At 44.7% G+C, this 24001-nt stretch overlaps 1 protein-coding gene across 8 annotated transcripts in view; it reads right to left on the bottom strand.

Annotated features, from left to right (window-relative positions):
- Positions 1–24001, bottom strand: part of TIAM1 (TIAM Rac1 associated GEF 1) — a 438421-nt gene that overhangs the window by 44685 nt on the left and 369735 nt on the right. For all 8 annotated transcript variants that reach the window (XM_049858598.1, XM_049858601.1, XM_049858599.1 and 5 more), the window contains 2 exons: positions 20449–20673; positions 984–1087 (listed from right to left, as the gene is read on the bottom strand). In XM_049858598.1, the coding sequence (XP_049714555.1) occupies positions 984–1087; positions 20449–20673 (329 nt within the window). The remainder of the gene's footprint in view (positions 1–983; positions 1088–20448; positions 20674–24001) is intronic.

The following is a 24001-nucleotide window of genomic DNA, read 5'->3' as shown; positions in this document are numbered from 1 at the left end:
TAACTAGTAAGTGTCAAAACACATAAAGTGCAGACAGCTAGAGAGAAACCGACATAAATATGTCAACATTATAAAAAGATGAAAAAGTACAGAGGCATAATCTCACATGATTACTTTTGGGGAGGGGCTTTTTGGACATAGGCATAAGCAACGCAGAGTTTCTAAACTGTGTTGTATGTTGGAAACTAATGTAAAAGGGGCTATCGACCCTTGGAATTCTTTATGAAGCAGAATGAAACCATGATGAATTATGGGAAGCGGTTTTAATATTTTCACTAAAGATTCTAAATAAGAACCTTCTTACAGTGCTCAAACGACTGAGATGCAGTCCATTTAGATGAAGAAAGAGATGTTTCTTTCCCTTTAATGTAAAAGATGTTCACTCCTAACAAGAGTCAAAACACAGATAATTCTAAAGTAGCTCATTACAGAAACCATAAATAGCAAGAAGTTATAACTGACTCAACCACACACATTTTGGATGCTGTCTCATCAGATCCAAATGAAGATGGAAGGAGGACATCGGATGAAATTATAGTGTCGACTGGGCACCCCAGGAACGGCAGAAATTAAAGAGCAGTTCAATTCATTAAGAGTGATTCCTGCCATATATTCTCACATACGGGCTTGTTATCAAGGCTGTAATTTGGATCTCATATCATACTACTTGGAAACCCTGGTGGCATAGTAGTTAAGAGCTATGGCTGCTAACCAAAAGGTCAGCAGTTCGAATCCACCACGTACTTCTTGGAAACCTTATGGGGCAAGTTCTTCTCTGCCCTATAGGATTCGCTGTGAGTCGGTATCGACTCAATGCCAAAAGGTTTGGTTTTTTTTTTTTTTTTGGTTTTAGCAACATTTCAGAAGTAAAAACACTTCTTCCCGTGGGGAAGCCTTCTAACCACACACGTGGCAAAGGTGATGTGTCAGCTGTGATTCGTAGTCGCTCGGAAACACAGGACGTGAAAATGAATCTCTCTCACCTTGCTGCTGTGGTCAGTCTCATCGGAGGACTCTGGGTCTGGCCCTTCCGTCTCCTCAGGCGCAGTCTCAGCACTTCTGCCCAGCTCGCTGCAAAGGCTGTGACCTACAAAATGGAATCCGAAGAAAATGTGGGTTTCTTCTGAAGCAGAGCAAATGCTAAAAGCCACACCTGTGCAGGCAGGGATGTAGGGTCTGAGCTAATGGCGTGTAAGTACACTGCTAGCATCTCCAAGTACTAGCTTCATGATCTCGGCTCAATAAATCCCAGCTTTTATTGTTACTGCTACTGTTATTGTTTTATCATAAATACTGAACTTAAAATAATTGGATAAAGGATTCTGACAAGCAGCCCAACAACGAAGTGACTGCCCTATATTCGCTGTCTGCAAAACCATGCAGCGTCTGTTTCTGACAATACGGCAAACTATAACCATCTTATAACACCCACTATTCCCACTATATTCTATGCAGAAGTACAGGCAGTTTTGTTCTCTTCCTATTTATTTAGTGCCAGCTACAGTGCCCCTGGCAATCTGTTCCCGTAAAGATCACAGCCTAGGAAACCCTATGGGGCAATTCTACTCTGTTGTACAGGGTAGCTATGAGTTGGAATCAACTTGATGGCACGCAACACCACTACAGTAGTTCCAAGGGGGCAGTGGTGGTTCAGTGGTAGAATTTTTGCCTTTGATGCAAGAGACCTGGGTTCAATTCTTGGCCAACATCTCTCATGCCCAGCCACCACCCGTCCGTCAGTGGAGGCTTATGTGCGCTATGATATTAAATGGGTTTTAACAGAGCTTCCTGACTAAGAGACTAGGAAGAAAGGCCTGGTGATCTACGTCTGAAAACCAACCAATGAAGACCCTATGGATCACAATGGTCCAGTCCACAGCCAATCACGGGTATAGCACAGAACTGGACAGCGTTCCGTTCTGTTGTACATGGGGTCACATGAGTCAGGGCCTGAGCCCATGTTAGCTAACAACAACAGTGGTTACCTACAGTGGGGAAAAGCACATTAGAATCAGGGGTTCTCAGACTTTAAAGGGTATCTGAATCCCCGGGGGATCATGTTAAAATCCCAGATGCTGATTTAGTAGTTACAGGGTTGGGTCTCAGATTCACATTTCTTACCAGCTCCCAGGAAAGACACCAATACTGCTGGTCTGTGGACCACACTTTAAATTGCAAGCCTTTAGGGCATTTAAACACCTTCTCTTGCTGATTCTGACATTTCCCTAACTTAATGACGACTGTTTGAGAATATACCAGGCACTCTGGTATTTTCAATCTCCTCACATGTACTCAAAACCTGGACAAAGAATAAGGAAGACCAAAGAATTGATGATGCCTTTGAATTATGGTGTTGGTGAAGACTATTAAATAAATATCATGGACTACCAGAAGAAGGAACAAATCTGTCTTGGTAGAAGTACAGCCAGAGTGCTCCTTAGAGGCAAGGATGGCAAGACTATGTCTTACAAAGTTTGCACATGCTATCAGGAGGGACCTGTCCCTGGAGAAGGATATCATACTTGGTAGAGTCACAGAAAAAGAGGAAGTCCTTCAACTAGATGGAATAACATAGTGGGTGCAACAGTGGGCTCAAGCGTAACAACGATTCTGAGGATGGCACAGGACAGGGTCACTATGAGTCGGAACCAACTGGACGGCGCCTAACTACAACAACAACCATCATGGAACTAGAGAGAGACAGAGAAGTAATAGGAGTGGCAGGAGCCTCTCCCACAACACCACCTCAGCCATTAGCTGCTTGACATCACCTTCTATTCGAGCTCCGCACTGGGCAGGAAGTTAATGGAGAAGCCACCTCCGGAAAAGCCTTGCATCACGGCTGCCTTCTGCCGTTCCTTTCCTCTTCCCTGGAATGCAGCACCCACTACGCAACCACATCTTGTGCGGCCTGGTTTCATCTGTTTCCCTCCCTCCCTCTCTCTCCGGCTCTTGGATTTTCCTGCACTTCTTTTCATTGCTGGCTCACTCTACAACGCGGCGGCAGCAGTCAAAGAAAGCAGCTCAGTTAAGTCGGTGGACATCAAGTATGTTGGCCTACTGCCCCCATCAGAAAAAAACGTGATTAAACACTGACTATATGGGGGCAGTGACCTAAGTACTGGGCCAACGAGAAGGGCAAGAGTCGACCTCTGACATGGAGACACTGACAAGCTCATCTGGGGCACTCTGCTAACAGTGCTAGGCGCCCTGGACACAGGAGCGCCTTGCTCAGCACCGTATCCTGGGCCATGTTGCACCTCACACGGGGCACCACTGCACTGGAGTCTGTAGACTGGAGGTCTCCCAGAGCTGTGCAACTCACAGATGTGCAGCCAAGTACTGCGGCTCTGTGTCACACTGCTTAACACAATGCCTGGGACACAGCTGACGCTCACAAAACAGTCAAAAAATGATAGAAAGGCTTAACAATGGACTAGGTATCATGAAAAAAAAAAAAAAAAGAAGCCCTACTTCTACAAAACACTCTTCCTGTGGTAAGCTGCTGCTGAGTCAGCCCTGACTCATGACGACCCCATGCACAACAGAAGGAAGTGCTGCCAGGTCCTGTGCCATCCCCGTGATCCGCTGTTGACTGGACCATTGCGACCCACGGGGTTTCAATGGCTGATTGTTCAGAAGTAGATCACCAGGCCTTTCCTCCTAGTCCATCTTAGTCTAGAAGCTCCGCTGAAACGTGTTCAGCATCATAACAACACACAAGCCCCCACTGGCAGATGGGTGGTGGCTGCACTGGCCGGGAATAAAACCCACGTCTCCCACACGGCAGGTGAAAATTCTACTATTGAACCACCAACACACAGAACACTCAGAAATGCTAAATAAAATATATTAAGTATCCATTTTAAACACAGAGTTAAGCTCCAAGCAATCCCCAGTGCCTGAAATGAAGATACAGGAAGTTGGAGTGGTGAGTCCCTGCTAATGCCATGGCAGGGCTGGGTCATATCTGTCAACCTACAAACCTACGACCTAGACCAGTGTTTCCCAAGCTGTTAGTGTTACAAAGGGGACAGTTCTGGTTGGCAGCGTCGTGCACTTGGAAGGTGACTTGGCTCCTGAACACTAAATATCACTGTGACAGCCAAAAATGCAGCCACACATTCCAAACAGCTGTACCAGCCCAGCTCGGGAACCACTGCCCTGGAGCCATGGACTTTAATTGTGAAGCCACGAGACAGAGAACTGGCAGTGGGTCTGTACAAAGCCAGGCAGCTGAAACTGAATTTCCCACATTCACATGTATTGTGAGTTGAATGGTGTCCTCCCCCCCAAAAAAAATTTTTTTTTTTGTCCCCCACGCCCCCAAAGTTATATCCATCTTAAAAAACACCCATTGCTGTCAAGTCGATTCCCATTCATAGTAACCCTATATAGGGCAGAGCAGAACTGCCCCATAGGGTTTCCAAGGAGCAGCTGGTAGATTCAAACTGCTGATCTTTTGGTTAGCAGCCTAGCTCCTAAACCAGTGTGCCACCAAGGCTCCTTATATCCATCTGGAACCTCTGAATGTGACCTCTGGAAATAGGGTCTATGAAGATGTAATTAGTTAAGGATCTTGAGATGAGATTATCTTGGATTTAGGATGGTCTCTAAATCCAAAGACTAGTGTCTTTATGAAAGAAAGGCGAGGGAGACTTAGACACAGGGAGACAGCAAGCAGCGTGGCCAAGGTAAGGCTGGGGCAGAGACTGGAGTCACGCCTCCACAGTCAAGGAACGCCAGAAACCCCTGGAAGTTGGAAGAGGCAAGGAGAGGTTCTCTCCTGGAGCCTTCAGAAGGAACGGCAGCCCCAACGGTCGGTCCCTGATTTCAGACTTCTGGGCTCCAGGACTGTGTGAAAATAAATTTCTGTTGTCCTAAACCACCAAGTTTATGGTAGTTTGTCACAGCAGTCACAGGACACTAATATAACATGGGTCTCTGAAAGGGCTACGCCGTTCTCTAAAGTGATATAAAACAACAAAAAGAAAAAGTATAAGGACAGGAAAGGTTTTCTAATCCTGCCTCTGTTCTGGGATAGGAGAGCAGGGAGGAAGGAAGGAAGATTTCTTCCCTGAGATTATAACCACTGGGCTGACATTCTGGATGTTTGGGGTTCAAATTTACACAACCGTATTTTTATGCAAATAATGCATACCTTCTATGTTTGTGCAGCAACCACGCCCTCCCCTTGCAAGGTATTTTTGTAAGTATGCTACGCTTTTTTTTTTTTTACAGCAACATATAAAAAAAAAACTGGCATAATGATGCTTACGAAAATACCTCATGGCGGTGGGGGGGGGACTCGGCTGGCAAGCAAACGAGAAGGTGTAGGTTATTTGAGTAAAGATATGGGAAGTATACCATCCAGAAAACTCCAAGATGAAAAATTGCCTTAAAGTCATTCTGGATTACTATTCCAAGGGCACCTGGCAGAAATAAATCTGCCTACTCTGGAAGTCTTTACCTTTAATGACGGTATCCTATAATGTCTACAGATAAAGCCTGGCACATAATAATAATCCAAACTTGTAAAACACATAAAGAACCAAGTCACCATAAATGAGAAGCAGCAGATGCAACAAGCAAGAGAATTAGGCCTCCAGAAAATGCGATTCTGCAGTTGTCGAGTGTCAAATAAGGACACTCAAAATATTAAAAATAAAAGAAGAGAAGCGATACCTTCAAAAAAGATCAGATAAAGTAATAGAATTTCTAGAAACCAGAACTGTAACCACTAAAATTAAACACTCAATGGATAAAAATAAAAGTTGAAGAAATAGAAGATATTAATACAGCAAAGAAATCTTCCAGTGCTAAAACTATCAATATAGAATTGAATTTCCAGCTAAAATATTATTCAAGGTGACTAAAATTTAAGGACATTTGAAAGACAAAGAGTATTAAAATTTGTCACAAGAAGAACCTTACTATACAAAAATTCCCTAGAGGAATTACACTTCAAAGTTCACTAAAGGAATTGCACTTCAGGAAAAAGGAATGCAGTCCGAGAAGCAAGACCCGGTGTATGAGGAGAAACAGCAAATAAAGAAGCGGATGTACACAGGGCTGAGTCTCGGCCCAGAGAACAACTTCCCCTCAGAGAAGAAGTCAATTCAGGGTTAAAAATAAAAACAAGATGCAATTAAAATAAAGACAGTAACAAGGATGGAGTGATTATATTTAAAATATCTCATGGTCCTTTTATGCTTCAAGAGGAAAATAAGATGTAACTTTGGGCTTTTTAATTGTCTCAGTTATCTACTGCTGCTATAACAGAAAGTAGACGGCTTTAACAAACAGGAATTTACCCTCTCACAGTTTAGGAGGCTAGAAGACGAATTCAAGGCACCAGCACCAGGGGAAGGCTCTCTCTCTCTCTCTGTTGGCTTTGGAGGAAGGTCCTTGTTGTCAATCCTCCCCTGGTCTAAGTGCTTCTCAGCACAGGGTCCAAAGGACATGCTCTGCTCCTGGCTCTTCTTGCTTGGTGATAATGAGGTCCCTCTCCTCTCTGCACACTTCTTGCTTTTACTTCTCAGAAGAGACTGACTCAAGATACAATCACCTAATCCTGTAAACTGTCTCCAGTCTCCTTAACATAACTGCCTCTAATTCTGCCTCATGAACATCATAGAGATTAGGATTTACAACACATAGGATACTCACATCCAATCATAAAATAGAAGACAGCTGCACAATACTGGGAATCACAGCCTAGCCAAGCTGACACACATTTTGGGGGAACACAATTCAGTCCGTAACAGTGTAAGAATCATGTTAAAATGTTAAGGCCAACCACCAAAATAGTAGAAATAGATTATATAAACTGAAAAGGTAGCAGAATTTAAAAATTCAATCCAGAAGAAGGCAGGAAAGGGAAGGAAAAAAGGCAAGACAAATAAAAAAAGCAAAATAAGACCAGAAACAAGTCAAAATGCAAGGCTCTTTTAATAAATGCAAAATGAACTAAACTTAATACCTAAACTTCATGTTTAGATTAAAACAAAACTCCAGCTATATGTTATATGCTGGAAATAGACCTAAACATAAAGACAATAAAGATTAAAAGGATAGAAAAAATATATTAAGCAAACATAAAGAAGGCCATGTTAGCTCTACGAATGTCAGACAAAACAAATTCAAAAGCAAAAGCCTTCAGTAAGTATAAAGAGGGCCATCACATAAAAAAAAAAATTAGTGGAAAATTCAATTCTCCAGAACAAAACACCAGGTATAGATACCTAATAACATAGCCTCAAAATACGTAAAGGAAATTTTGACAGAATTTGAAGGAAAAGATGACAAACCCACAATTATAGAGAGGACATGAATATTTATCTTGTAGAAGGATCAAGCAATTTAAAACAACCAGTAAAAAAATTACTGATGTTCACATATGTCAGTAACATCAATAACCATTAAGCCTAATCTATGAATGTATTTCAAACTCTTCTCCCAAGAATTAGTGAATATACATTCTTCCCCAGGATTAAACGATTTGTGAAACCAGGCCATATATTAGGCCACATTCTAAATTTGAACAAATATCAAAGGATCTGTATTCAGACAGACCACACAGACAGCATGTCCTGAAACTTACTTTTTTATAAAGGAGTCGAAGGACAATAATACCAATGGCAGTTTTCGAGAAGGCAGACAAGACTGGGGTACTAAATTTCCCTACAAAGTTACAGGAATGTGAAGCAGTGCAGAATTGGTGAGGAGACGGCTAAGGAACCAGAAGGCCCAGAAACAGTCCCACAGTGTCTGGGAGGGTGACATACAGCAGATGTGCCATTGCAGAGGACCCCTGGTGGTGAATGGGTTAAAGCACTCAACTGCTAACTGAAAGGTAGGTGGTTGGAACCCACCACCCACTTCATGGGAAAAAGATGTGGCAATCTGATTTCATAAAGACTCATAGCCTTGGAAACCATATGGGTCAGTTCTACTCTGTCCTATGAGGTAGTTATGAGTCAGAATCAACTCGAGGGCAGTGGTTTGGTTTGGTTTGGTATCACTGCAGATAAGGGAAAGGAATGGACTATTCAATAAATGTTCCTAAGATAGTAGGTTACCCATACGGAAACAAATAAAATTGGGCTCCAGCTCAGATCGTTTCAAAAATAAATACCAGGAAGGTGGAAAGCAGAATGTCAATAGCCAAAACTGCAAATCTTAAGGATTTCTTAAGCAAGATACAATAAGAACAAGCCGTCTGAGATTGAAATATAGATTTTACAAAAATTTAAAACTTCTGTCCATCAAAAGGCACCATAAAAGCAAAAAGGTAAGTTACAGAATCAGAAAACTAAATTCAACACATAGAACTAGCAAAATAGCAATATCGAGAATATAAAAAAACTTCTACCAATGAAAAACTACATGTATATCTGATCCTGAAGCCTATGTTCTTTTTCTACCCCATTCTGCCATGCTTTCCACCCTTAACTAAAGATAAAAATTAATAGGAGAGAAAGGGAAAGGGCAGTACAGTTTGTGGTAGATGGCTTGTAAATATCACCCTGATTTCGCCTCCCATCTCTGTAAGCACAGGCCCTTGTGTCTCTTTCCATACCCCCATGAAGTTGGGCTAAGCTCATGCCTTGCTTTGACCAACAGAATGTGATAGAAGTCATTCTGTGTCAATTCCTAACCAAGGCTCAACCTCTTGTGACCCTGAGCCCAAAATATGAAGAAGCCCCAAGCTAGCCATCTTCAGGATTAGAAACCTCAAGTAGACAGAGGGCCAGCCAAACAATCATCAAAGATGTTAGCAAGGCCATCTTCAACCACTTGGTCCCAGTCAAGCTCCCAGGTGATATGGCCACATGAGTGGCCCCCACATAAAGACAACAGAAAACCGCCCGGCTGAGCCTGGTCCAAATTGCTTACCCACAGAACAGTGAGCCAATAAAATGGTTGTTTGGGGATTGTTTGGCACACAGCAATTGTTGTTAGGTGTTGTCAAGTCGGTTCAGACTCACAGCAACCCAATGTACAACAGAATGAAACACTGCCCAGCCCTGCACCATCCTCACAAATTACTACATTTTGAGCCCAGTGTTTCAGCCACTGTGTCAATCCATCTCACTGAGGGTCTTGCTCTTTTTCGCTGACCCTCTACTTTACCAAGCATGATGCCCTTCTCCAGGGACTGATCCCTCCTGATAACATGTCCAAGGTATATGAGACAAAGTCTCGCCATGGTGCTTCTAAGAAGCATTCTGGCTGTACTTCTTCCAAGACAGATTAGTTCATTCTTCTGGCAGTCCATGGTATGCTCAATATGCTTTGCCAACATCATAACTGGAAGGCATTAATTCTTCTTCGGTCTTCCTTATTTATTGCCCAGTTTCGCATTCATATGAGGCTATTGAAAATACCGTGGCTTGGGTCGGGTGCACCTTAGCCCTCAAAGTGACATCTTTGCTTTTCAACACTTTAAAGGGTTTTTTTGTAGCAGGTTTGCCCAATGCAATAAGTGTCATTTGATTTCTTGACTGCTGCCTCCAGGGGCATTGATTATGGATCCAAGTAAAATAAAAATTAAAAAAACCAAGCCCATTGCCATCAAGTCGATTCCAACTCATAGCGATCCTACAGGACAGAGCAGAACTACCCCAAAGGGTTTCCAGGGAACTGCTGGCAGATTCAAACTGGCAGATTCAAACCGGAGACAGTTTACAGGATTAGGTGATTGTATCTTGAGTCAGTCTCTTCTGAGAAGTAAAAGTCTTGTCTGCCTTTTCTTTTGGTTAGCAGCCAGGCTGTAAACCACTGTGCCACCAGGGTCTCCCAAGTAAAATAGGTAACCAATAATCATAACACAGCAATAGATAACCAATTATCAGTTAGGGGGAATTTAGCAATCAAAAACACCAAAGAGGCAGGAGTTGACAGTGGTGCACCCCAAGAGAGCCGAGGAGAGATTACACCGTGGTAGGAAAAAGAAATTCAAGTAAGATTAGTCATGGTCTTGCTCTCAGTCTTTCAAGGTGTCTCTGTTCACCCCCAGCTTCATAGGCTTATACAGTAACGTTGTCAAGTTTTTTCTGGAAACTGCACACAAACACAGTTCTACAACTTCCTTCTCCAGCTTCCTCTTTACAAGAGACCTTCCTCTATAACAGACTCTGAAGGAACACCCTTCTTTGTCCTGGATGTTCCTTCCCCCATTTACCTATCACAAACACATAGATGGATTGTCTGATAATGAGCAGGGAGATGAAGAAGTCAAAGATGAGGCTGAGAAGGGATGAAGGAATAGCCAGAGCAAGGGAAATGCCTTCTAATCTCCTCTGTAACCCCAAGCGCTTAGCACACTCCCTGCATAGAGGGGCCACCCACTAAATATTTAGAATCCAGAAAGGGAGTGGCACTGACTCTAAACAGATAATGTGTGAACAGGGGGGTGGGCAGACCTAGAAAATACGCAAGTACAGAGCAGGGCTAGCAGGGCTGAGGGACCAGCCCAGGGACAGGACGAATAGGATATCTCAAAAGTTCCTATAAATAAAATTCATTGTGGTGAATGAGTTAGGTCATTTTTTTCCCTCTTAAATTATTTTCACATTATAATAATGCTTTTGTGACTTCAAAAACCTTCTCCACTAACACATCACATACCCATTAGTGGGATAAGGAACTCTGAGATTAGGGAAAGTACAAGAACGTTAATGAAAGTTTACGTTGAGATTCATCTTTGATGCAGTAGACACTTTTCACTGTGACTTCATTCAAGTCCATTTGGGGCTTAAATTTAAAGGAGGAAGAAAGAAAAAAGTTCCTCGCCTTATCAGATACATTAAACAACAACAACAAAAAAAACAAACCCATTGCCGTCGAATCAATTCCGACTCATAGCAACCCTACAGGACCGAGTAGAACTGCCCCACTGGCTGGTAGATTAGAACTGCTGACCTTTTGGTTAGCAGCTCAGTTTTTAACCACTATGCCACAGTGTGTATTAAATATGCAGATTCTCTGATTCAAACATTTCCAAAGAGCACCCAATTATAACAGATTTTTTAAAGGCCCTTATTAATATCTGAATTTAAATATCTGAGGAGGAAAAAAAGGTGGAGGAAGGGGCACAAAAAGTTTAGACACCACAATAAATTCAACAGTTAGACTACAATTTTATTTTTCAGTCATTTTACGTTACGTGAGTATAAGAATTCCATGGTGTTACTAGCTGGCCCAAGTCAGCCCCAACTCATGGCAACCTCATGCACAACGGCATCAAGCTGCTGTGATCCACAGGGTTTTCACTGGCTGATTTTCAGAAGCAGACTGCCAGGCCTTTCCTCCTAGTCTTAGTCTAGAAGCTTTGCTGAAAGCTATTCAGCAACACAGCAACACGCAAGCCTCCACTGACAGACAGGTGGTGGCTGTGCTTGAGGTACACTGGCCAGGAATTGAACCCAGGTCTCCGGCATGGAAAGTGAGAATTCTACCACTGAACCACCATTGCCATAGAAACCCTATAGGATATACAATCAGTGTCACTGCCCTCCCTCCCCAACGAAGCTACAATTGTAGAGCAAAAGAAGAACAAGGTGGGTGAGGGGGGGAAGAGGGAGAGAAGGACAAGGGCAGAGGAGGAAGACGATGACTGCTGAGGAAAAGCTAAATATACACTATTTTAAAAGGGGAAAACAGAACTTTATGTAACTTGGTACAGAAACAACTTCTTACCAGATGAATTTCACAAAAGCTCATTTTTTTTTTCCCTATAGAGAACAATTTTAACATCTATAGAAACTGTAGATACAGCCCTCACTGACCCTGTCAGCTTGTGGTGAAAGCCAAATAACACAAAGTAGGTTAAATACTTTAAAAACACAAAAGTATATCCAATGTGAGAAACAGGAGGAGAGAGGCTCTCGCTCTCTGAAACAGCGTTTTTCCTCACGCACAGGATTTGTCTGGGTCATCTGCCACATCTGGTGGGAGAATGTCAGCGACTGAAAGGTATCCCCAAAAATGTGTGTCACCTTGGCTAGGCCATGATTCCCAGTATTGTGGGATTGTCCACCTTTTGTCATCTGGCATGGTTTTCCTACATAAGCCCTACCTCTATGATGAGGCAGGATTAGACACAGTTCTGTTAATGAGGCAGGACTCAATCTACAAGGTTAGGTTGTGTCTTAAATCAATCTCTTTTAATTGATAAAGAAGAGAGAAGACAGCAGAGAGACAAAGGATGTCATACCACCAAGAAGGGAGAACCAGGAGGAGCAGAATGCATCCTTTGGACCCAGGGTCCCAGTGCTGAGAAGCTCCTAGATCAGGGGAAGAGTGACGACAAGGACCTTCCTCCAGAGCCAACAGAGAGAGAAAACCTTCCTCCGGAGATGGTGCCCTGACTTAGGACTTTTTGCCCAGTAGACTATGAGAGAATCAATTTCTGTTTGTTAAAGACATCCATCCACTTGTGGTGTTTCTGTTGTAGCACAGCACTAGATGACTAAGACAGAGATCAAGAGCACGCGTTCAGATCCCCAGGCAGGGCCTCTAGGAGCAGCTCCGTGCTCGTGGCATGACAACGAGCAATGCACATGCTGTTTACCCAGTGCACATGGCTCCGAATTATACTGACAAACATATCCAGGGTCTGTGAGACTGCAGAGAGTCTAAAGGACAGGACTGTTCTGTCTGTGGGGAGATAAATCTGTGCAGTTCCTCCCCTCCCCCGCCGCCTGATGGGCTTCCGTCTTCAGAACCTCACTCCCTGAAAATCTCCAGGGAACATCAGGCCGAAGCAGAACCTCCCATTTCACGGGTGCTGTAGAGAGCAGGCTCTGTCCACGCTCGCTGCTTCACAATCCCGCCCTCTCTGAACCAAGGCCATGGCAGAAGCCTGCCTCTCCTGTTACAGGAGAGCATCTTTAATCTACTTCCTACAGTAGGGGCATCTGTACTCAGGGCAATCTTCACGAAGCATCAGACAGATGTGCCTGGGGTATATCAAGGGGTCTGACCCTCAAAATTCAACATGGGCCCTAACTGTCTTCACATGCTACAGGCCTGGTGTTGCAGGCACTCAGCTTTTTCCAGCTCAACATCAAGAGCAGCCATTTTCCAAAGCAGCAGCAACTTCAATTCACTGAGCTCCGCGCACTTCATACAGAAATACTGTGAGCTATCCGTGGAGCTGGTGGCACAGTGGGTAAGAGCTACGGCTGCTAACCAAAAGGTCGGCAGTTCAAATCCACCAGCCGCTCCTTGGAAACCCTATGGGGCAGTTCTACTCTGTCCTATAGGGTCGCTATGAGTCAGAAGCCGACTCAATGACACCTAACAACAAAACAACATACACTGAACTAAACAAAAGCACCGGCTGCACCCCAACTGGTCAAGTGGAATTATAGGAAAGATAAAGTAGAGCTGAGTTTGCCACAAAGTGACACAAATCTGCGCCTGAATAAAAGAATTCAGAAAGAGAGAGACAAAGACGTGTCTGGAAGCCTTGGAAAGACACCGCTGATGCCAGCTGAATGACGATTCTTACAAAAAAAACAGTTGCCATCAACTCATTTCCAACTCATGGCGACCTCATTTGTGTCAGATTAGAAGAGTTCTTCACAGAGATTTCAACAGCTGAGTTTTCAGACGTTGATCACCAGGCCTTTCTTCTGCGGCACCTCTGGGTGAACTCAAACCACCAACCTTTTGGTTAGCAGCCAAGCACAATGACCATCTGCACCACCCAGGGATTCCCATGATTCTTATAACTTACATAAAACTTGAGGTTTTGCACAGTTGCTGGTTGACATATCTCTGTCGCAAATGCTAACTGAAGTGAGCAACACCTCACGCTGGAACAATTTCATTGGCATGTGGGGAACCGTCAGCATTCAGAGTAAGCAATGACTTGTATTCCCCTCCTTCCTTGTCCCAAGAAAGAAAAAGGAAAGAAAAAAAGATGCCAACAAAGAGTGCTTATGTTGAAATCCTCTCATAAATGTTTAATAAAAAAATTTATTTATTTATTTATTTATTTTAGATCAAGATTCACTTTACTATGTTGATGTTTACTGCCTTTCTTTCCTGGAGTGATGTGGGTAAGTTTTCTAATCAACTAGGCCAGTAGTTGTCAACTGGGGTGATTCTGTCCCCCAGTGGACATTGGGCAATGTATGGAGGTAATTTTGGCTGCCACAGCTTGCAGTGGAGGTTTTATCGCCATGGAGTAAGGAGCCCCAGTGGTAAGACAGTTAAGCACTTGGCTGCTAAAGGGAAGGTTGGTGGTTCGAATCCACCCACAGCTCTGCAGGAGAAAAGACCTGACAATCTGCTGCCATGAACATTACAGCCAAGAAAACCCTAGGGGGCAGTTCTACTTTATCACATGGGGTCGTTATGAGTTGGAATCTACTCAATGGCACCCAACAACAGTGAGCAGAGGCCAGAGATACTCCTAAGCATCAATGCACGGACAGCCCCCCAACAACAAAGAATTATCTGGCCTAAAGTATCAACAGCATCACTGCTGAAAAGTCCTGACCTAAGCTGAGGTCATTATTCAAAATAAATTCGACAAGAAGGGTAAAGAGGCCTTTTGGAAACCCAACACAAAGACACCTTTGCCACGGTCTCCTCCAGCTTCCTCTCTGCTCCAAGGACATTCCCAGAATCACAGCCACTGAATAGACTGTCTGCTTTCTCCTGAACATCCTCCCTGTTGCCCCACCAGGTGGTACAAAAACAAAGGCATTAAAAAGTGATGAAAGTAGCTCCAGTAAGATTCCAACAGGTCTTGCAGGTGGCAAGTGACCGAGGACAGGAGACGAGTTTTACAGGACACACTGAGGGTGGTAAATGAACAAGGACAGCAGACAAGTTTTACAGGACACACTGAGGATGGCAAATGACCGAGGATAGGAGACGAGTTTTACAGGACACACTGAGGATGGTAAATGACCAAGGACAGGAGACGAGTTTTACAGGACACACTGAGGGTGGCACATGGTCGAGAACAGGAGATGAGTTTTACAGGACGCACTGAGGGTAGCACTTCTTCATCCAGAAGCCTGGCTTTCTAAGCCACCAAGGCACCCCACTCACCACAGCTCCTTCTAACCAGAAAAGGAGAGCTGGGGATACACCCCAGGCCCACCTAACAGAGTTCTCATTACAAAGATCTCAGTGAGGCAGGCCACGAAATGTTACCCACCAACACCACTACAGAAGTCTGTGTGTGATCGCACATTGCAGTCATCTTCCCATTTCCACCAGTAAAGAAAAGAAGAGGCTCCATGAGCCAGGAAGAGTTGGTGACCTAAGATCCCAAGGCAGTAGTTCCCCATCCTAGCTGCTTGTTAGAAACACAGAGGTTATTTTAAGCAACCACAACAAACACAGGCCAGCCCCTCTCCAGACCCAGTGATTATGCCCTCTGTAAAGGGTCCAGCTATTTCAGCATTGTAAGAAGAAAAAAAAAACCAAACCTGTTGCTGTCGAGTCAACTCCGACTCACAGAGGCCCTACAGGACTGAGTTCAACTGCCTCTTAGGGTTTCCAAGGAGCGGCTGGTGGATTCAAACTGCTGACCTTTTGGTTAGCACTTAACCACTACGCCACCAGGGTTTCCATTTCAGCATGGTAGACTACAGAATTCGTTTCTGCTTTTCTACTTGGCAAAGGAAAATCCTTTAAGTAAGGTGTAAGTCACAGATTTAGTCAACAGACAATTCACCTGCTGCAGGTTAGGTAAGAGAAGAGGGCAACAAGAAGTTAAAAAAAAACAAGCAGCCTTAGGACACAAGCCAGAGAATTTTCAAGCCCCATAACAGACTGTGTTTTGGGTTTACAACGTTTATTAAGCACTTGCTAAGCACTATTCAAACACTTTACACATGAACCAGTTGCCATCATGTCAGTTTCCACTCATGGCGACCCTGTGTGTGTCAATGTAGAACTGTGCATCATAGGTTTTTCAGTGGCTGTGACCTTCTGAAAGCAGATCTCCAGGACTTTCTTCTAAGGTACCTCTGGGTAGATTTCAACTGCCACCCTTCTGGTTAGTAGCCGTCCACTCCCGAGACTCCACTTTACATATGGTTGTTGTTAGGTGCCACTGAGTCAATTTCAACTCATTGCAACCCCTCATTGGAACAGAGCATACTGCCCCGTAGGGTTTTCTAGGCTGTAATCTTTAGGGAAGCAGATTGCCAGGTCTTTCTGCCATGGAGCTGCTGAGTAGGTTTGAACTGCCAACTTTACAATTATCAGCCAATGGCTTAACCACTGCACCACCGGGGCTCCTTCTACTTTATATAACCAATTAAATCTTCACAACTACGCAGTTAGATAGGTCATACAGTATTATCCTGATTTTATAGATATGAACACTGGAGTACAGAGAGATTAAGCAACCTGTTCAAGGTCATGAAGCTAATGAAGGAGAAGGAGGACTCCATCCCAAGGAAAAATGAACCTAGTCTTAGCCACTGGGCAGTGATGCTTCTACACAGAGAAAAACAACCTGCCGTGTGTGAAGGAGGTTCAGAAGTAATCCAGCCTTGAAAACTGATCACATGTTTCAATCAGGGTTCTCAGGTGAGGGTCTGGCCAGGCCTGCCTATGTGGGCTTTGGAGACACGGAGAGCTCAGGTGGAGCTTGGCTGGGCTGGCCTCCAGTAGTAGAGACATCACAGGCTCACGTGGATCCCAGAGCCCTGAGACGCCACAAAGCCCTCTCAAGGTGGCCAAACATCCAAGATGATCATCTGAAGACAGGCCTGCATCCAACCTCAAACCTGCCACTCAGGATGTTTCTTATTTTTAGTTACTTCTAAATTTAGACTAAGGCTGTGGTCCAGCCTGCTCATTGTGTAATTTTTTTTTTAACTGTTTTCTATTTTATGTGCAGCTGTCTCTGAATAGCGCTGTATCTCTGCCTCATTTTTGAGCAATCTTTCAGGTTATTTCATCCTGTTTACTTGACTCTCCTTTTATCTTTCACTGTTCAATGGGAAACCGGAAATGGAAGCCACCAGAAGCAGACAGGCTGACCCAACCTTCTCCTTCCCAGCCAGCCCAACAGTGCTGCCTGCAGAGAGCACTTGAGAATTCTTCTGGAATTTACTAAATTTGAAGCCAATTTAGAAACCTTTCAAGAAAATAAACACCACAACTGTATTTTCATGCTTCCTCCTTAAAGCAGCTTGATTACCAAAGACTGAGCAGACTTTGCTCTGAATGACTGTGACCATTGCCACATATTAAAAGACGTTGTTGTTAGTTGCCACTGAGCCAGTTCCGACTTATGGCAACCCCACGCGTGTCAGAGTAGAACTGTGCCCCACGGGGTTTTCAATGCTGTGACCTTTCAGAGGCTGATCGCCAGGCCTGTCTTCCGCGGCATCTCTGGGTGGGTACAAACTGCCAACCTTTTAGCCAGGACTTGGGCGCTTAATCATTTGTGCCACCCGGGGATGCAAAAAACAAGAACTACCCTGACATGTGAGTCTGAGGGCTGAATTGTGACATGGTCGGCATCATCCTTTCAGCACTAGCTTGGTGCCTGGCACACTGGAAATTTTAACAAGTGTCAGTTCCAAGTTATGAAAGTTAATTGGTAGAGACAAAGGAATGAATAAATGCCCTCAGAATGATCCTAAAGCAACAGTTTTATTAAGTTTTAAACAATGGTAGGTCCAGTGAAATAATCCCATAGCCAAGGGGCCCTGGTGGCACAGTGGCTAAGCATTAGGCTGAGAACCAAAAGGTCAGCTGCTTGAACCCAACAGCCGCAACTTGGAAACCCTATGAGGCAGTTCTACTCTGTCCTACAGGGTCACTCTGAATTGGAATCGACTCAATGGCAATGTGTTTGGTTTTTTTTTTTTTTTCTCTTTTTCCTCCAAAGGTGACTGGACTCAAGGATAATTGTGGTTAGATGTACAAGTCTACTGTTTCGTTTAAAATTCCATCACATGAAAGACAGGATACTAAACTGTATATATGGTATATACACAGATATTTGCAAAACAGATATATACATATTAAACACAAACACATTTTTTAATTTTAAATGTGTTTTAAAAAATACTTGTAAAACAGACATGTATGTGTATATGTTTGTGTACACGTAATTTTTTTTAAAAGAAGAAATATACCAAAATATTAACAGTGACCATCAGTTCAGTGCTATAATTCTCATCTTCCATGTGGGAGGCCCAGGTCCAATCTCTAGCCAATCACCTCATACGCAGCCACCACCCATCTGTCAGTGGAGGCCTGCATGTTGCTAGGATGCTGAACAGGTTTCGGCTGAGGTTCTACACTAAGGCACACTACCAAGAAAGGGCTGGCAATCTGCTTCCAAAAATCAGTCAGTGAAAACCCTGTGGACCACAACGGACCAATCCACAACCGACCATGAGGATGGCACAGGACTGGACAGCATTTTGGTGCACTGTGCATGGGGTTGTTTTGAGTCGGGGCAACTCAACAGCACCTAACAACAACAATCTTTAGAGGAATAAATTGTGTTGAGCAATTTCAGTCATACTTCATATTAGAGATCACCTGTAAAGGGCCAGGAAGTAAACTTTTTCAGCTCTACAAAACATACAGTCTCTGTCATAGCTAGTCAACTCTGCCACTGTAGCAGGAAAGCACCACAGACAATACACAAAAAGAGAGAGCGAATACGTTCCAATAAAACTTTATTTACAAAAACAGTGCGTCTGGACTTACACAGCCTGTCGGTAGTAACCTGTCAAGCCCTGCCTTCTACCCATAACCCACAGAAAGGGCGCAGACAGAACACTCAAAGATGAGCACACACTGCAGTTTGGAGAACATACATCCAGGCCTTATAATAAAACCTTTTAAGTACTCTAATCTGGCACCATATACTTCACTCAAACCCATTACAGAAACAACTGTTTATCTGTTAGCTGAGTTTTAAGAGATCAAGCCTGACATCTTGTGGTCACGTAAAAGAACAGTCCTCATGGTCTAAAACCCCACTGCCATCGAGTCCATCCCAACTCATGAGCAGTGACCCCATAGGGTTTCCAAGGCTGTAAATCTTTACAGACGCAAAATGTCACATCTTTCTCCTGTGGGGCTGCTATTGGTTTTGAACCGTCGACCTTTTGGTTAGCAGTCGATTGCTTTAACCACTACGCCACCAGGGCTCCTTCTTCATGGCCTGGATTCCCTTCTATTAAGGGTACATAGCTTACTGGAGCCAATTTTAAAGGCTTTGGAAAGGGTGAGGGTGCCACAGTGACATCACCAGCCAGGAAGACAACAGCAACGAGTACACTCCATTCCCTGAAGCCTCAACTTGCCAAATTTGTCCAGGGCACCACTGAGCAAAAGAACGAACCGTTACAGGACTTAAAATTTCACAGGAAGCCAAGCTTTAGGTTATCTGAAAAGCAATGGCAGGGCAAGAATACCTGACATACCTACACTCAAATTTTGAAACTGAAGACTTATTTTTAACCTATGTCTTGGAAAAGGAAAATGTCTCCAAAACCCCCGCTGACTTATTAATCAACCCAAACTCCAGAACCAGGTTGTGGAGAAACACGTGACACCGATCTGCAGCTGCCTTGTCCACGTACTCCCCTGCTGAACGAGAATGGGCACCTGTGTGCAGACCGTGCACTCAGAGCTGAGGAGATAAACATCAAGGAAACACAACCCCAGGCCCAGGAAACACACTCAGAAGAGAGACATGAGCCTGGCAGCAGAGGATGATATGATTAGGGCCCATGTGAAGGCAAGCGTGCAGGGCCCTGGGAGGAGACAGCCAGCTCTGTGGGGTCCCAGGAAGGCTTCCCAGGACAGGTAGCATTCAAGCTGCTTCTTTTAGAGCGAGTACAAGGTGGCCAGGAAGCAAGGAAGGATGACTGTAAACAGGAAGAGCAACAGATGGGGTCTGGCAGGGGGTTCCGCTGCTGGGCTCCTTCAGACTTGAGATGGGAGGAGCCCAGGGGATGAACATGGGGCAAGAGCTTTGGGCACAAGTCCACTCTGGGCAGCCCAACCCATGTCCTCTGTCACACAGCAGGGAAAGCAGGGCAGCCGGTGTGGGGGATGGTAACATGAGGTGGGGGTAGGAATCAGAGTCCAAGCATCTTACATAATAATCCCAGCTCTGTGTCCACCTAGCTGTTTCCAAAGCCAAGACACAGTGGCTTCTCCACAATGACAAACAGCAACAGCATCATAAAGCTTTGTGTGTGTGACAGGCAGATTTCTAGAAAAGCAGCCTTTCACTGAAAGAAAATTTCACTGCCCCTTTGAGACTCTGATGGGAGATCCACACTCAGAAATCAGTGAACCTCACAAACACATTGCACACTGGTGGGCACACCCAGGCCGCCCACCTAAATATGCCAGCACACGTTAAACCTCCCGGTCCTTGGCCCAGCCAAGCTCAGACGCGCCCCCCGACACCACAAGCAGCAATACCTGGGTTGCTAGTGAGGAAGGCCAGGGGGTTCTCGCTGAGGTCCTGAGGGCCGTCTACGCGATGGGGTGGGCTCTCCAGCAGCTCCGTTCCCCCGTCCAGCTCGGGGCAGGTCCTCACCAGGAGGCCCAGCGACGGCTGCGTGAGGAAATCTTTGAGCATAGATGAGGTCAGGGTGCCAGCAGCACAATTATTGATCTCGAGAATCTCATCTCCCGCTTTCAGGCCTGCCAACGCAAGACGGAAATCTTTTAATTTCAAAAAAAAAAAAAAGAAGAAGAAAAAAGCACCATCAAATCAGATCTTAACACCTTAGAAGTTCTGTTGCAAAGACTCCAACAAGCTCTCCAACCCCCGGTCTCACAGCCCAGGTGCTGCAAACAGGCTGCAGTGCTCAAAAGCGACTATTAAGTGACAGTGTGCGCCTTGGTCTCTGAAGGTTCCAGACTAGAGCGTTATAGCCCTGAAGATGACGACCAAACACAGTCACTCCTTTCACAGGTCTCTGAATATGTTCTAAGCATCTGGCGATTTCTCTCCACAAATGTGAATTCCAGCTATCCTCCTACAGCTGAGGGAGAAAGAAGGAAACCGACATGCCTTGTCCACGCTCACACTGCAGCACACACATATGGCACAGCCTCACGTCAACAACTGGTCATGTCTGTGGAACCCAGATGCCTTGAGCAGCCTCCCCACTAGACTGCAGAAGTGTGCTCGCCTTGTTCCCGACACATTCACAGACCACAACTGACAGAACCAAATGCTATCGTTTCTTGCCCTTTACTTTACTACTTCAGGGCCCTGGGGTCAATGTCTTTTGGTAGGTCCCCAAAGGCTCCCCTTCTTTTGCAAAGCATGCTGGGGGAGTTGCCACAGTTTGTGATCTAAAGGAATAGCCACAGACAAGCCTAACCTAGAAAAGCAAAAAGCTGTGGCCGCCCCGTGGGGAAGGTCAAATGGTATTAAAAGAAAATTCTAGCAGTTTCAGAAAGGGAGAAGTCATGGAATGACATGGAAGGAAAAAAAGTATTCTTTCGGCTAAGAAGGGAGTCCCAACTTGGGTGGGTCACATGCCCCGGCCAAACTCTACTTGGGTTTCCAAAATATTTGATATCAATTTTTATCGTAAAATATTCCAAGAAACATCATGGGTGGGAACAGGATGGAAGAAAAAATAAGAATATTTTTCCCATAACGAGAAGCTGAAATTACTGAATTCTGGAAAGCTGACCACTCCATTTTTAGGTATAAGACTTTGGCATCAGAGCATCTGAAGTGAAAAGCAGGCTTTTTTTTTTAAACTCTCTCTTAAAGACATTTCTTCTTTTTGTTAGATATTAAAGGAAGTAATGTAAGGCCAAACAGAAGTCTTAAAAACTAAAAACATCTCGGAGATCTTTTTAAAAGAAGTTCCACTAACTAGTAGCATAGAGGGCACAGTGGGTTGAAGGAGCCCTGCGGATGCAGCAATTTAGAGCTATGGCTGCTGACCAAAAGGTCAGCAGTTCAAATCCACCAGCCGCTCCTTGGAAACCCCATGGGGTACTTCTGCACTGTCCTGTATATAGGGTCACTATAAGTCAGAATCGACTTGACCGCAAGGGGTGGTGGGTTGAATTGAGGCCTCCCAAAAAGATATGTCCGTGTCCCAGAGCCTGTAAGCGTGACCTTATCTGGAAAAAGGGTCTTTGCAGGTGTAATGAAACTAATGACCTTGAGATGAAGGCATCCTGTATTATCTGGGTGGGTCCTATCCTAAATCCAATGGCAAAGCGTCCTTAGAAACAGAAGGGCACACATGGAAGAGGAGAAGGCCGTGTGAGGATGGAGGCAGAGACTGGCATCAAGCAGACACCGGCCGAAGGACACACGGAGAAACCAAAAGCTGGAAGAGCAAGGAAGGATTCTCCCCTAGAGCCTGTTAAGAAGCACGGCCCTGCCGACGCCTTGACTTTGGTCTTCTGGCCCCCGGAATTGTGAGAGAACACATCTGCTGCCTTCAGCCACCCACTCTGTGGTAATCTGTCATGGCGGCAATAGGAAACAATGCAGGGGGAGACCTCAGCTAGCGATTCTCAGAATTAAGAAGTGAGCGGAGGCAGCCGAGCGATGGTGAGCAACAAAGTCCCTCACGGAGTCTTCTTGTCTCAGCCTCACCAGTTACAGATGGAACTGTGTCCCCCAAAACTGACAGGCTGAAGTCCTAACCCCTGCACTTCTGAACGGGACCCTGTTTGGGGAAATAGGGTTTCTATATTTTGGTTTTAGATTATCGGCTACATTAAAAAAGGTCGTACTAGAGTAGGGTGGGTCCCAATCCAAATCCCTTCTGAGTGGCACCTTATAAAAGAGAAGGACAAACAGGAAAACAGTCACACGTGATGAAGGAGGCAGCTGCATCTACCATCAGCAGAGGGACACCAAGGACTGCCTGCAGCCGCCAGAAGCTAGAAGAGAAGCCTGGAGCAACTCTTACTCAAAGCCCTCAGAAGGAATCCACCTGGACGATAACCCTAAACTTGGGCTTCAGTAAAGCCTCCAGAACTGTGAGAAAATGTTTGTCCTTTAAAGCCACCCACTTTGTATTTTGTTATGGCTGTCCTTAGACACTAACGCAGCCATGTATGGGCTCCATGATTATGGGCATGTGACTGCATCTTTGTCAGCCTCAGTTTCCTCACATGTAAGAGGAATAATGGGTTAAATGAGGTTAAATAAAAGAACCCACGTAAAACTCTCAGCATTACACCTGACACATTGAAGATATTCAATAAACATGGTGCTCACAGTTAAAATCTGGTAGAAGAGAGAGAAAATTCTCTCTCTCAAACACATACGCAGCTCAGAAACAATTCCTGACAACTACAGTGAGAGCTGTGAAGCAGGTAAAAGTTGTGTGAGTTCCTTACCCTAAGGAATAACCTTTTCCTTCCCGTTTGAGAAGCCTTTTATCTTTGTGGACTTGTCTCCTTGCCAAGTCAACTGAACCCTCATTCCTAATGAACTGATCTAACCAAACTGAAATGAAAAGAACGTAAAAGCAGCCCCGTCACAGGGTGCTGTGTATATTTGGGGCCTCTCTGCCACCACGTAAGGGGTCATGTCGTCAGTTCAGGAGGTGTAAGGCTATCCGAGTAAGTCAAACCTCGCCTCACTTCAGATGAACTCCCACATCACTCTGGAGACTGGCTGAAGGGCCTCGTTTCCTCACTTGGGAAAATACTCATGACTTGGTAGTGATGGTGGCGGTGGGGAGGTAACAAATATCTCCCTTCCAACAGGAATCTAAGACCAAAATATAGAAACGGGCAACTATCTGGGACCTACTGGCATGCTCTAGCACTTAAATAGGGCAGCAGTGACGAGGAAAGGAAGGGCTATGTGAGAGAGGGTTGCAAGAGATGAGGTAAAAAAAAGTGGGTGCAAACAAGATCATGCAGGACCCATTACTCGCAGTAGGCACAAATGGTTTGCACTTGGCTGAAAACCGGAAAGTTGGCATTTCAAGTCCAGCCAGTAGCACCTCGGAAGAAAGGCCTAGCAATCTATTTC

Source organism: Elephas maximus, chromosome 18, assembly GCF_024166365.1.
Source record: "Elephas maximus indicus isolate mEleMax1 chromosome 18, mEleMax1 primary haplotype, whole genome shotgun sequence".
NCBI lineage: Eukaryota > Metazoa > Chordata > Mammalia > Proboscidea > Elephantidae > Elephas > Elephas maximus.
This window is presented reverse-complemented; position numbering and strand designations above follow the sequence as displayed.